Below are 15,106 nucleotides of genomic sequence, written 5' to 3'. Positions count from 1 at the left end.
GTTTTAAATACCATTTTCCTTCTTCCTTCCAGGTACCTATGTAGTTTCTTAACATCTATTTCTGATAAACATATTTAACACAGCAGGTGTCGAACTTTTGGTCTCAGAACTCCTTTACACTCTTAAAAATTACTGAGGGCCCTAAAACAGCTTTCGTTTATATGGGTTTTAGCTATGGATATTTACTGTCTTAGAAATTGAAACAAAAATTTTAAATATTCATTCAGTTAAAAGTAAAGATAAACCCATTACATATTAACATAAGTGGTATATTTTTGTGAAAAAAAAAAAAAGCATTTCCAAAACAACTTAGTGAGAATGGCACTGTTTTACATTTTTGCAAATCTTTTTAAAGTTTGACCTAATAGAAGACAGCTGTTTTGCATTCAGTGTTTTGCAATATCACAAGTCACCCAGCCTCTGGGAAACCCAATTGTGCACACCTTATGAGAGAATAAGAGTGAAAAGATAAATAACATCTTGCTATGAAAATCATTTTTTATTTTGCCTACCACTCTTTGACAACCACATTTTAATACATATTCTAGTTGTGCATCCTCTTTAGAAAACAAGAAAACAAATGATGAAATCAAAGATCTTAAATTAGATCTGAACCTCGAACCAAAATGTAGAAAGAATTCACTGGCTAACCTGCAGTCGACTTAAATAACTATGACTTAAGATGGTATATTTAAAAACCGTACATGAGGAAGAACAGAAACCAGTGAAACTCTTCCGTCCTTGTCTCGATCTGATAAATTCCTAGTCGTTCTTCAAATCTGCCTTCTCTACAGTGTGATGCCTTCTCTATAGAGCTTTCCCCACCATAATTAATAACAAGAATGTTAACAATAATGTTATTATCAACAACGGTAACTAACTTTCATTGGTCTCTAGCAGCCAAGCAACGGCCAAAACACTTTGCACGTGTTATCTCGCTGAGGAAGGTGCTGGCTTCATTTTACAGATCAGGTGGTCGACGGTTGGAAAAGAAAGGCCTCTGGCCTCTAGCTCTCTGCCGTGCACACCTGCTCTGCCCTAGCACTTACTGCACCCAGGTGGTCACCGCCCACGTGCTTCGGTCCCGCACAAGGTGGGTTCATGAGGTCTTGGTCAGGTTGGGTCGCTTCCTGTCCCCTTGCAACCCGCGCAACAGGGAGCCAAGAGAATGGAGCCAGCCTTCCGGCTTCCTGATCCCCCTCGGTCCCGGGGCCTACACGCCCTAAGCGAGCTCGCAAGGGCTCGGGACTCCGGGACCTCCCCGCGCGGCTAAGTCAGCCAAAGTTTGCCGGCAGGAGAAACGGGCGCGGGTGTGAGCGTCGCTGGGTCCGGGTCGCCGAGGGGATGGGCACGCGCGCCGGCGGAGACCGGAACCTTTCTCCTCTCGCCGCCGTAGCCCCGGGCGGGCCGGAACCTTTCTTCTCGTGTCGCCGTTGGTGAGCGGAGGCGTGCGGAAACGGAACGGTCCTCCAGCTGCCCAGTTCGCGCCGCGGTCGCCGGCTGCTGACGTGGGCGGCCCTGGTGGGGGCCGTGGGTGTGGGTCGCCATGGCGGTGGACATCACACTGCTGTTCCGGGCCAGCGTCAAGACCGTGAAGACGCGCAACAAAGCGCTGGGAGTGGCGGTGGGCGGCGGGGTCGAGGGCAGCCGCGACGAGCTGTTCCGCCGGAGCCCCCGGCCTAAGGGCGACTTCTCCAGCCGGGCGCGCGAAGTGGTGAGCTGGTTGCTATGGAAACGGCGGGCTAGAGGCGGGGGCGGACCCGCGGCAGGGACCCCAGACCCCAAACCGGACTCTGTCCCGTAAGCAGTGGGTGAGGGAAGCTCCTGGAGAAGGTGGTGTCAAGGGCGGTCAGGAGAGTTGGTCCCAGAGAGTCGACGGCTGTCTTTGGAAAGGAACAGCCTTAGGTCGAGGAATGGGGACGCATGTTGGGGAGCTCGGAACTATGTCTGCAACGTACATGGGCTGCTTTGTGAGGTAATGAGCTTGCCGTCACTGCAGACCTGAACGCAGGCGAAGCTTCCTTCACCGTCCTTTGCTTTCCTGTCGCAGCACTGACTACAGTCACAGTGTATTTATCTCTTCTGTTTACTTGTCTCAGCCCCCTCCCCTTCCCTGCCCCGCACTGAGATCCAAGATCGCATTCCGCCGACCTGGCCCTTCTTGCCTCCTGCAATAGCTTAGGGTTCGTGCCAGGGACCGGTCTGTCTTGAGACTGGTTTAGGATAATCTTTCACAAACACTCTCTTACAGCCATCTAAACTACTTTCTGTTCCCTGAACACAGCAGGCTTTCGTTCGGGAGAGCAGGGACCTACTCCTTCAAGGCAGTAACAGTGTTGGCTTCACTTCAGAATCCCCGAAGCCTGACTCATAGCATTGCTTAGTAAATGTTTGTTGGATCAATGAATGAACAAATGGTTTTCTCCTTCCCCACTACACGGGAAACTCTGTAAGGGGAGAGATAAAGTTTGCCAGGTTCACTTTTGGATCCTTGGCACCAAGGGTGGATCTAGTTTTTGTGGAGCTTGAAGCTTATACAGTTCTGTCTGTCCTCTTTAAGAAATAAAAATACAAAGTCACACACAAAAAAAAGGTTCAGAGCTTTGCGGGGGTGCAGGGGAGGGGCCCTGACGCTCAAACTTCATGGTAAACCCACTTCTGTTTGATACACAGTGCAGTGCCTGGTACTTTGTAGACACTCAGATATTTTTAAATATATGTATGCATGAATTAGTGAGTGGCAGTTTGCAGAGGATATTCAAGCCTCGGAAGGGAAATTGGTCCAGATGAATATATTCAGTCCATCAATAAGCATACACTAAGCGCCTCCCTTCTGACCAGCATTGTGTTAGAATAACGCGATTTAAACGGAATGGTGGGGGAGACAGACGCATTACCAAAAGAAGTGCCACAACAGCTTGAAGACGTTGTGTAGAACACAAAGGAGAGTGTTCAATTATGCGTCAGGGACAAGAAAGGCTTTACAGAGGCGATGATGCCTGAAACAAATCTTGAAAGAAGAGTAGTTGGTTCCAGTGCGCATAGGGTGGAGAAGGGCATCTCAGGCTAAGAGAAGAGTATGCACAAAGGTGTGGAGATGGGTAACTTTATGCTCAGTTTATTTATACTCAATGCGTGTCTACCCGTTAAATTACAAACAAATTAGTAATGGCATTTCAGATTTGGGGGCGGGGAGGAACTTTTCGTAGCTGAACAACTCCTAACAGTGATAACTATGCCACTTTGCATTGGGAGCTTGATTAGTTAACTCACTTGGGCTGTGGGCTTAATGGGGACCTTGGGAGTAGAAACTGGGTCTCGGATTGAGAAGACTTAGATTCCAATCTGGGTTCTGCTACTTAGATGTGGGTGACTTGGGTAAGTCCTGTTACCCGAGTCTCATTTCCCTTTTCTATAAAATGGGCATGATAATACCCTACTCGACTGGTAAGCTGATTATCAGGATCTTATGAGACTTTGTATATATCGTAAAGAGCCGCAATGATTGTTACTGTTCCCCTTCACTCCTACGCTAACTCTGTGTAGACCATTTAGATGTATTTTCATCAGTGGCACAAAACTTTATTCCCTACACCACTTTGCTTTCTTGTACTTTCATTCTTTACTTGCAAAGGGGAACCAAGTAAGTTATGAGGGAATCTGAAAATTCTGTGTAGGTACTACTAGCATCGATAGTGGAGGCAGTGACACTCCTCTGTCAAGGTGAAGCTATCAGCGATGGCATATGTGTGGCAAGCATGCAGCTATTCCTCTTTCTCCCTCCCTGGGACCATAGAAGCCAGTGTTAATGTCCCAGTACATCTGTGTTGCTCAGAATCCTTTGGAACTTTGTGCCCCAGGCAACCATTACCTATTGTTGGACCTGACAGTCAAGTTGAAATTTGCTGATATCCTACATAACATATAGTAAAAATAGAGTCTGTATGCCTGAAGCAGAACCATGGACTTTTTTCTTTTAGTACTTAAAAGGATCTTAAGTTCATGTTGTTCAGTCTTTTCATTCTATAGGTGGGAAAACTAACACTCAGGTAAAGTGAAATGTCTTGCCCAGAGTCATAATAGATGAGGTCACAGGACAGAGCCAGAGGAAGAAGGCAGGTCCTTTGACTCCAGTTTAATGTTGCTTATTTCCCACCCTGCCCCATACATACATTTCCACTATAATTTTAAACCAAAAATTCTTCAGCTGAGTTTCTTCTTCCTGAGTTAATACTGAATTCATAATTGCATACTGAATAAGATTTGGAGCATAAAGACCTGAATTTGAACGCCTTTTACTTACTGCATGAACTTGGGCAAGTTACTTAACCTCAGTTTCCTCACTCCTAAAATAGAGTGAATAATAGCAACCTTATAAGGTGGTTATGCAGATGAAATGAGGAAAGGTTTGCAAGTGCTTGCATGAGTGTGAATTCTTTTGATTGCTAGTAAGGGTAACCTAGTTTAAACTAACCTGAGCAAAATAGGAATGTGTTGGCTGGTAAAACTGGGAAACACAGGAAGGAGCTTCTTTCTCCAGGTCTTATCCATAAAACCCCAGGAAAGGACTCTAGTTGGTTCTGCTTGGGTCCTGAGCCCTTGTTATGGCCTCAGAGGGATAAGGTTCTTCACATGGCCAGGTCAGATGTCCACTCCAGTAGGTGGGTTGGGTGCTGTGATTGCTGCCCCACCAGAACCTTGGAAAAGGGAGTGCTATGTCTGACACTAGGGAGTAAGGGATGCTGGGCAGGCAAAACTGACAAAAATGTTCCTTCTGTTCCCTAGCACAGTGCCTGACCTGTCTTCACTTTACCTGCCTGGTGGTCTTCAACTCTGTGGGGAATAAAAAACTAGAATTGTGGGAGTTTGTATGACAGGCTTTGGTGTGGGAATGTGTCTGGAGGTGCCTCATAGGGGCAGCTCTTTCATTTTCTTACTAATTTATAAAGGTTACAGAGTCCAGGAGAAGCAATACACAGTAAACCGAGACCCCTCTAAGTAGCCAAACTGAGTATGCAGGGGCAACAGGAGCCAGTGAACAGAACATCAGGGAACCTGTGTTCTAGACCAAGTTGAGCCATGAAGTGGACAGACCACCTAATCTTTCTGCACCTCAGTGTCCACATTGGTAAAGCCGACAGCTTAGACTATAACTGTAGCGAGTTCTTGTAAAACAAAGATGTCTCGTTTATAACATAAACAGCGACTCTGTGTTGTTGGGAATTCTATTTTCAGATTAGGCATGCAGATGAATTTTTCTTTGTTTATTATACATTGCTTTTGTGAAAGCTAAGTGTCACTTACTTTTTTTTTTTTATGAGTTAATTATCTTTAGTTCCTGGCTTAAATTCAGACTTCTTACAGCAACCCAAAGCCAGATGGTCTGGTCCCTGCTACCTTCCTCGAGCTCCCCTCCTCTCACCTTCCTCTTACTCTACTCCAGCTGCCCTAGCCTCCTTGCTTTCCTCACATGCACCAGGCACATTCCTACCTCAGGACCTTTGCGCTTGTTGTTACCTCGACCTGGAACACTTTTCTCCCAGATTCCATGTGGTTTGATCTTTAGGCCTCTGCTCATTCATTGTTTCAGTGAGCCCTTCCTCCACTGCCCTGTATAAAGTACCATCCATTTTCTGTTCTTTACTCCGCTTTATTCCTGTCATTATCTAACATATGTATCCATTGACTTGTTGTTGATCCACTAGACTATATACTTCATGAAAAAAAGGCTCTTTAGGTTCTAGAATAGTGCAGGATAGGTTCTCAGTAAATGTTTCTTGAATTAAAGAATGAGTGTTATCTACTGTGTCACTTTGCTTTTAATTTTGGAGCTGGTTGATCTCTGTCCAAGCCTCCTTCCAATTCTAGAAATGTGTGATCCTAACATGATTCCTTAATATTATATAGTATATATGTACACTTAATCCATAAAGTGTACATATAATACACTGGAATAAACCTTGAATAAATAGTAGCTTTTATTTTATTAGTAAGATTTAGTTCCTACATCAAAGAGTTTATAGTCAAGTGGAGAAGCAGACCCATAAATAATACAACGACTCAGGTAGAAGTGACAACCGTAATGCTCAGCATTGATTCCCCAGGTCCTCCTCGATTTTCTTCTGAGTTGTAGTGTTGAACTTGTGTGCCAATGTTTGGAGCCAAAGGTTAAGCTGGGACCACCTGGATTATTATCCATAGTAGCTGGAAATAGACTTTATCCAAGGATTGAGTATAATTCTACTCAAACTGGGTTTCAGTTGAGGGAGCATGGTTCAAAGAAGCAGTATCAGGCAACAGGTGCCAAGGGTCAGTGAGAAGCTGGAGACAGGCCCACACAAGACAGGAATAGATCAGGAAACAGTGTAGGTTTAGGATGTAGGATTCAAACAGAACATAGGTCTGTTGAATCATGTAGATTTTAAAAAAAGTTAATGGAGAGTTCTTTTTGCAAATGAAATAAGGAGCAGCTTTTGCTAAGGCTGGGATGAGGGTGCTGGGAAGAGAGAGGTTCATTAGCCAGCTTGCCCCTCTACTGCCATTCCCCCTTCTCCTTGAGGAGCCCCTTTGGAACCAGCCATAGGGCTGAGAGAGACAGTTTCTCACTCCATTAATGTTCTCCAAGTCTTCTCTTAACTTCATGGTGCTGTATTTTTATGGATCATAATAACCGAGTGTGTACTGTAAGCAGAACTCAGTGCTAGTGACTTTCCATGGTATAAATGGTGAGCCCTTTGTATGGACTGCACTCTGAAATTTTCCAGGATTTATGAAGACTGTAGCTTTTGAAATTATATTTATTCAATACTAATTGATTTATTCCATCTCCTGTAAGCATTGGACTCTTGATAGGTGTCAGTCATTGTGAGGACACAAAAAACTATGAGACATATGTCTCGGCTCTTTGAAAACAGAAATAAAGGATAACTAAAGCTCCTTGAGGGAGAATTGGTAGAAAATCAAACTGGACCTTGAAGGATGAGAACCATTCTACCAGACAAAGGAAGGGAGTTAAATCGCATTCCTGGCAGAGGGAGGAGTGTTAGCAAAGACACCGGTGTACAACAGCAGGGTGATGGCGGGGAGCAGAGGCAAGGCTGGAGTGATTGGAGCCCTTTTCTGGAGGAGGCCTGGGTGAGGGGCAGAGAGGCAGGAGATGAGGCTGTGCTGGATTTGGTTAGAGCAGGGGTCAGCCAACTTTGGCCCATAGACCAAATCCAGCTGCTGCCAGTTTTTGTAAATGAGGTTTCAGTGGAATGAGACCACGGTCATTTGTTTCCATGTAGGCTATGGATGCTTTTGTGCTATAGTGGTAGAGTTGTAGCTGGCAAAGGCTGGCAGAGTCTGAAGTAATTCCTATTTGGCTCTTTAGAGGAAAAGTTGACCAGACCTTGGGTGAGAGCATTGTCAGCAGTGCTGAGGAGTTTGGACTTTATGCTCTAAGCTATGTGAGCAGAGGCCTGAAAAGTTCATACTTGTCTTTTAAAATAATCAGCAATATTGCAGATGGGTTTGGAGTGTAACGCGACTGACATAGAGGAGCTAATTGGAAGGCTATTGCAGTAATCCAGGTGAGAGCTGATGAGCTAGTGACAGAGGAGTGAATGGATGAAGTAGATATTTAGGAGGTGGATTTTTTAAAAATGTAGCCATTGGTGGGGGTAGAAAGAGGGAGAGGTAGAATAATTCCCAGCTTTCTACTTGGCAAGTTTCATGGTGGTAGATATCACAATAACATTTTTTTCAAAGTTTGAGTAGGATGCCAATTAATCATGCCTTCCCTCTCTCAGTTCTAAACAGTGGAGAATAGATTCACGGGGCCCAACAGACATTAGAGTTTTATTAAGACAACAAGTGGTGGGTAACTCCCCAGTGGCAGTGCTTCTTGGTAAATCTGGATTGGAGAGCATAGCTGGAACCCAGTGGGTTCCTCTAGGTTTGTCGTATTTAGATCTTGGAGATGATTGAGTCTTTAAAATAGACACATAGTTCATATACCCAGCCAACCACCTCACAAATCCAGCGAACACTGGGCTAGGCCTTATTATGGTGAGAGCTACAAGGCAAGTCAACCACACCAGACTGCAGATGGGGATACTGAGTAGGGCCATTTAGATACCAGGTTCTTATATAGACTTTTATTCTCAGCTGTGCATTCTTTATTCTTGAAAGAAAGTCATCTTGGTGGTAATGATTGTATCACATACTGTAGAAGCATGGTTCTCAGGGATAGTCAATTGACTTTCTCCTTCATTCCAAGGAAAGTCTGGAATGGGTCAAAGAGTTCCCTCTTTTCTCAGTTTCTAGTTGGCAGGTAGCCAGTAGTTCAGTGTATCACCTACTAAGGATAGGGCTGCCAAAACAGGTCCTCTCAGGATGACATTTTTTTGTTTGTTTGTTTTTTTGTTTTTATTTTTGCGTTACGCAGGCCTCTCACCGTTGTGGCCTCTCCTGTTGCAGAGCACAGGCTCCGGACGCGCAGGCTCAGCGGCCATGGCTCACGGGCCCAGCCGCTCCGCGGCATGTGGGATCTTCCCGGACCGGGGCATGAACCTGTGTCCACTGCAACGGCAGGGGGACTCTCAACCACTGAGCCACCAGGGAAGCCCCAAGATGACATTTTTAATGAACTCTTCCTGTCCATGGTCTGATACTATCTTGCAGGCTTAAGAACCAGGTTTGTCAACATACCAAGGATAGAACGATCTATCAGGGCAGATATCAACTGAGCTCACACCAACTTGTGTACAAGTTAGAATACCAGATTATTTTCTTTGAGTGCCATAACTAATACTCAGGAGGATCTAAATTTTGGAAAGTCAGTTATTTTTGAGCTTCTGCTATAGGTCAGTAACTCTGTTGAGGGCTTTACATACCTGATCTCAATTAATTTTTCTCTATTTGGGGGATAGAAATATAATATTATCGAGTGATTTTACAATATTGATCATGTTATGAATAATATGATTCTAGAATTCATACAAACTTGATGTTTGAGGTTTCTTGTTATGTGAAAATCTATATGGGCTCCCTCTGGTGGGCAAAGTATCAGTGACGTTTACAATGATTAATTATGGCTTGTGTTACGAAAAACTTGTGCTTAAAACATATTAAGTTTAAAATTGACTTAAAAAGAGGCCCCTTCCGAACCCTCTAAGAGAAAGTGAATAAACCAGAGAAGTGAAAAGTATGATGTGTTGAATGAGCTCATATATCATATAACTCACATATGAAAAGTTTGCAGCACAGTTGTAATTTTAAGCTCGGTAGTACTTTTTTCTTCCTGACTTTCAGGTTCTCAAAGTCTGTAAATACTAGAATTTGCCTTCTACCTGTTACAGTCTAACATAATGCCTAATTGTCAAAACTTTCTTATGGAGCTCAGAAGCTATATTTAACCAAGAGAAGTGAGTCTTTTCATTTCACAGTATTGTATACACTCCTGTTCACTTTTTGGACAGATGATAAGAAAACCATAGTAAAATCAACATTTGTCTTTTATAGTCTAAGTAGAAATGACAGACTGCAGCATATCTTGACTGGGAGAAATTGAGAAAGGAATTAAAAAGCATAAGTTTTGAAATATAAATACTTTTGGACTATGCCAATAATTAACTGTATGATCTTGGAGAACTCACCTAACCTCTATTTTTGTTTTTCGTTTGCTTTTTGTTTTTTTCATTTTTCTTGTTTAATGAGGAGCTTTGACCAGATAATCGTTTAAGGACCTTTTCAACAGGGTGGTTCCATGATTCAGTACTCTTTTTTCTGAAAGTCTCAGAATATATTTTAAAATGCTTTTTGCAGTAGTAACTGCCCCAGCGCCTTGTGATGCTTCCTCCGAGTTCCTATGTACTCAGAATTTTTCACCTAGATAAAAAAAAATGATTTCGTTTTTCAAAGTTGTTGTTTGGTATGTTTCCACAAGTATATTTGATTTAATAGTGATTATGTACTCTTATAATGGGCTGTTATCAGTGGGGCATGTTTTTGAAGTTGACTAATTTTAAAATCTGATTATAAAACCAGTAAGTGCTCATTAAACAGAATAAAAAAGAAAGTGAAGTTCACATATAGTACTACTTGCCAGAAATAGCCACTGTTTTAATTTTCGTATATGTTTTTTCAGACATTTTTCCTATTAAACAAAAACAATTTTTCTACAGTGCAGTTTTCTAGCCCCTCTTTTTTTTTTTGTCTTGTCTTGGTTTTTTCACTTAATAACATATTGTGGACATTTTTCTATGTCAATACGTATTCTTGTTATCAGTTTATTTGGCTGCATAACCATTAAAAATAATATTACAGAATAAAAATCTCTTACCTAAAAAAAAAAAATATTACATAACTTATTCACCTGAACCTCTATTGAAAGACATTTAGGCTACTTTCAGTTTATCACTATTTTAAACAAACAGTACATTTTTTACCAAATTTGTTTCAGATTTATAATCTCTTAAGATAAAAGGCAAAATGTATATAAATTCACTTTACTTGTTTTCTGTTGAATCTTTTCTCAAATATAAAAAATTGGATGCCCTAATTTGATAAAAAGAAAATTATTCCTAACTTTGGGGAAAGTGTTAAATGTATGAGAACTTATTTCAGTGCTGGAGGAGAATAGACAGGGGTAGGTGATAACTGGGAGCAGGCTAGTCAGGAAAACTTTTACGTGGGAGCAGAGCCTTGAGAGCAAGTAAAATTGGGTAGGTGGCGAGCCTGAGCAGGATGTATTTCAGTGACAGTAAGGAAACTGGCTGACTAGGCCAGTGGGTTCTTCTTTGTCAGTGGCGTGAAACAAACTTGGGGAGGTACTTTATGGTCTGCAGATTATAGAAGGCCTCCTGAGCTTTTGTACAAAATAAGTGTACAAAAATCAGTGGCCATCCAAATCTAATTAATGACCACTTAAAATCTAATGAAATCATTTACAGTAGTAACAAAAAGCATTTCTAGAAATAACCTTAATAAGAAATGTAAATACCCCATTTGAAGAAAACTTCTCAGTTTTGTAGAGAGACACAGAAAACTTGAATAAATAGAAACACATATTGTGTATGTGGAAGGGAAGAAGTGTTAGAAAGACATCAGTTATTCCTAAATTAATTTGTAGATTTAGTGCAGCTTTATTCCAAATTCCAGCAGAAAGTAGTTCTGAAATTTATCTAGAAAAGAAGATGAGTGAAAATAGCTAATTAATTTTTGAAGAAAAGTGGAAGGGTGTGTGTTGGGGTGGGTGTACTAGCCTTACCAAATATTAAAACATTTTGAATCCAAAAAATAATATATGCATATATGGATCAATCAGTGAAGCCTGTTAGGCCAGATGTGTATGTGTGTGTAACTCTTGTTTAGGGAGGTATTGTAAATCAGTAAGAAAAAGAAGGTTTATTCAGTGATTTGGGGATAATTGGTTAGCACTTTGGAAAAAAAGGCTTTTTTTTTTTTTTAGGTCCTTGTCTTTTACTGTACATACATTAAAGTAAGTTTTTACATGGACTAAAGATTTAATTGTAAAAGCAAAACTGAAGAAAATGAAAATGTATATGAAATATTGACCTATCTTCTAGAAGTGGGAGGTCTTTCTGAGTTTAAAAATTAGCAGCAGTAATCTTAATAATGGTGTTGATTTTGATGATAGCAGCTATCACAAGTACTTTACATAGAGACACTATAGCATTATTACCAAGTACAAGAAATTATTAGGTAAATATGGCATAGTGAAGAGTTTGTCATGACATGAGAAGAATTGCTCATATTAAAAAATACTACCAAAACCAGTTACAATTAAAACTATGTATACAAAATCAAAAACTCTAGGCATGGATATAGTGATTAGAAGGAAACTGGCTGACTAGGCCAGTGGGTTCTGGCCTACGTTTTAGTGTATGTAAAATGCTAACAATGGCTATATCTGTCTGATGAGACTATGGGTGATTTATTTTTCTGCTTCTATCTTCCTGAATTTCTCTAATGAACACATATTACTCTTGAAATGAGAAACAAAACAGAATAAGTAAAACTCTAGGCAGATGAGTTTTTATTTGCTGTGGGAGGAATGGAAAAGAATATCTTTTGATTGGAAAAATGTCATGAATAAGCAGTATCTAATTATATATTAAATGTACAATGGAGGGGGCCCCTCTTTAAAGGAAGTCTGTGGTAAATCTTTTGTAAAGGGAGTAATTTTCCTGTAACTCAGCTGGATTTTCAATTCAGACTTTCTTAACCTGTACAAGAAAATCATCCACAAGTGTTTCATTGATGTCTTAGCTTTCTGGTTGTCATTCTAAAAAATAATAAATGATAATAATAGCTACCACTCGTAGAGCACCTACTCTACCTGGCACTCTGCTAAAAGCTTTGTAATTTGGTTGACTATCCTTGCAAGTTAGGTTCCTTTACTCATAAAGAAACCAAGGTGTCCTGCCCAAGATGATGTAACATTGATGAGCTTGTGCCGTATTCCTGGGATCGCCTGCCACCTCTCCAGGTTCTGTGGATGCAGGGGTATGTGCATGCTGAGTGCTGTCCTGGGACTTTGGAGCTGGACTTCACTTTGTATGGCACAGGTCAGATCTCTGGTGATTTTCTCCTTGGCATGTTGTCATATCATCTACTGTCTTTAGGGGCATATTTTGCTACATAAATCACAGGTATTTGAAAATTCCTGACTAGCTTTTGGGGAAATACAGCTGCCTCCAAATCAAACTCTTTTTTTAGTCAACAATTACTAGTAACTGTATATTTTTTAGAGGTAGTGTTGAGGTATGTTTCTGGGAAAATGGAAAAAGGGTTGTAGTTTTAGTTAGTAAAATCACTGAGAAGGAAGGAGACCCAATTTATACATTATATCCATCTGAAAAAGTATAATTCCCTTTTCTGTCATTGGGACACTAGTTTGTTATTTATTTGTTCATTCAACAGTCAGTCCCATGGAGAACTCGAGCTGAGATGATTTTTCAGAATTGCTCAGGTGAGGCAAGGGGCCAGGCCTTTAAAAACATTGGTCAGTCATCAGAAGAGGGCTTCACCAGGGAAAGGCCTTTGAGTTGGGTGACATAGCTTCCTTCTGCTGAGGACAGTGCCTGAGAGAGACTCAGCTGTGAGCCATCAGCAGGCAATTCTTCTGGATGTTGGGGGAATGAGGGCCTTCATCCTGAAGGCACAGCTCTGCCATACTACCCTTTAGGGTTGTTGTGAGGACCGAATGAGGTATTTCATGTAAAGCTGCCAGCATTGTATCTGGTACATTAGATAAACTCATTAAATGGCGACTACTTTATTATCTGCTTATATTTTTTGAGTATCGGCCCATAAGTATAAGGAAGGCACTTAGATTGCTCTTTGGGCTGGAAAGATGAATGAGACTTTCATTTTGGTCATTAATATGCTAACAATCTAGAAGAAGGCATTCATTCATTCAACAAATATTTATTGAGCATCTGCTATATGCTATGTACTGTTTTTCACCCTGCGGATAGAGCAAAGGTAAGACAGACCAAAATCTCTGCTTTCATGGAGAGTATATTCTAATGGGAAACTTACAGTAAACAAGTGAACAGATTCAAAAATACTTATGTCAGGTAGTGATAAGTAAACTCATAAGACATACTCATAGAAGTTTTCACAAGAGGAACTTTGATAATTTAGATAGCAGAGAAATTACTTCGGGGTAAGGTTGAGGGGAGGCTTCATGGAAGAGGTGACATTTAGGTGGGCCTCCCAGATTTTCCACATGTGGAATGGAGAGAGGAGATGCAGGACTGAACACATGACGAAGGCTCTAGGAGTGGGAAAGCACAGGATGGTAAAATCTGAGGAAAGCTGAGTTTAACTGGAAGGAGTGTGAAAAGTAGGTAATGGGGTGTGCCAGGTATTACCCCTCGGCCCCTACAGATCTGCTCTCTATCCTTTCCACTCTGCTGCTGCGTCAGCAGGCTGATCTTTATGGAGTGCGTGACTGGGTGTCCTTGTTCTCTGGCTTCTGATTGGGTGCAGCCAGTTCGAGGCTCCAGCAGGAGACTGGTGGGCTGGAAGAGGCAGGAGTTGGTTTGGGAACTGGGTAAAGGTTTTGCATTCACAATCTATTACTTAGATTATGTGTCTTCCCACCAGCCCTAGAATTTTTTACCTGTGTATGTCAGGGCTAGGATGGGTTAGGATGGGTTTAGCCATGGGTTAGGATGGCTTTAGCCAGTAGGCTGGTACCAGCCATCAATAGACAGGATTGTACTGTAGCCCCACTCAGGGGTGACCCTGAAAGATAGTGACAAAGGGAATTCCTCCCCGTGGATAGAGCTTTGGACATTTCATCTTTGCCTTTTTATTTAAGGTGGCTTTTAAAGGCAATATGTTTCTCTCTGTCTCTCTCTCAACTTTACAATGGGGTAATGTCAAGAATTTTAGGCTCAAACAGATTTTCTCTTAGTGATGTGGCAGTTCATACTTTTCTTCCAAATATGACCTGAAGGATTAGAGGTGGTAAATGGTCTTGTGGCATTTTGACTATAAATCTGAACTGGAATGGAATCTGTAACCCATTATCAGATTCTGAATCAGGCTGCCTTGTCTTTCTCCTGTTTTTGTTTCAGTGAAAATGTGTGTTTTTATTCTGTCAGTGGATGGTTTACATACCTAATATACCTAATATTAAAAGGGAATTATATAATGAATACTTGATGTGAAAGGGACTAGTTAAATACTTCAACTCCAAAGGATTCCATTAAAGTAATAAGGAAATTACATTTAATTTTAAATGGTAGAAAGATTTTTTAATGTTATTGCTATTAAGCATGTATTACACACACTCAAGCCATTTTCTGCAAATGAATTTCCAAAGCACAATTCATCTTTTTACAGGTGGAGAGGAAATATTCTTGCAAAATATAGTTTGATGTTGTCTTCTTAACTGCAGAGAGAAGCATACTTTTCCAAAGAATAGAATGTGATGGTTGATTGGAAACTTTTGGAGTTAATGGGCTTTTAGCTCTACCTCTTGAAATAAGAAAATATATATAAATGGGTCCCCAGATGAAGGCGTGGTGGGGTACTTTATAGCCCTAATTGACTCCAGACATAGAGGCCGTGATTTGCAAGCAAGTAG

General features: G+C 41.3%; 1 protein-coding gene across 2 annotated transcripts in view; it reads left to right on the top strand.

The window, feature by feature from the left end:
- The first annotated feature begins 534 nt into the window (after positions 1–534).
- The window catches only part of STX18 (syntaxin 18), a 122,036-nt gene continuing 107,464 nt past the window's right edge, over positions 535–15,106 (top strand). The window contains exon 1 of one of the 2 annotated variants that reach the window (XM_024741819.1): positions 535–1,093. Coding sequence is in view for 1 of the 2 variants with exons in the window: in XM_024741818.1 (XP_024597586.1) it covers positions 1,547–1,714 (168 nt within the window). In the remaining variant the exon portion in view is untranslated. Of the gene's footprint in view, positions 1,094–1,457; positions 1,715–15,106 lie in introns of those variants that run through there. The other variant, XM_024741818.1, reaches the window with a different exon arrangement.

Source organism: Neophocaena asiaeorientalis, unplaced genomic scaffold (assembly GCF_003031525.2).
Source record: "Neophocaena asiaeorientalis asiaeorientalis breed wild unplaced genomic scaffold, Neophocaena_asiaeorientalis_V1.1 scaffold218, whole genome shotgun sequence".
NCBI classification, from domain to species: Eukaryota; Metazoa; Chordata; class Mammalia; order Artiodactyla; family Phocoenidae; genus Neophocaena; species Neophocaena asiaeorientalis.
Note: the sequence above shows the minus strand (reverse complement) of the source record. Positions and strands in the feature narration are given on the sequence as shown.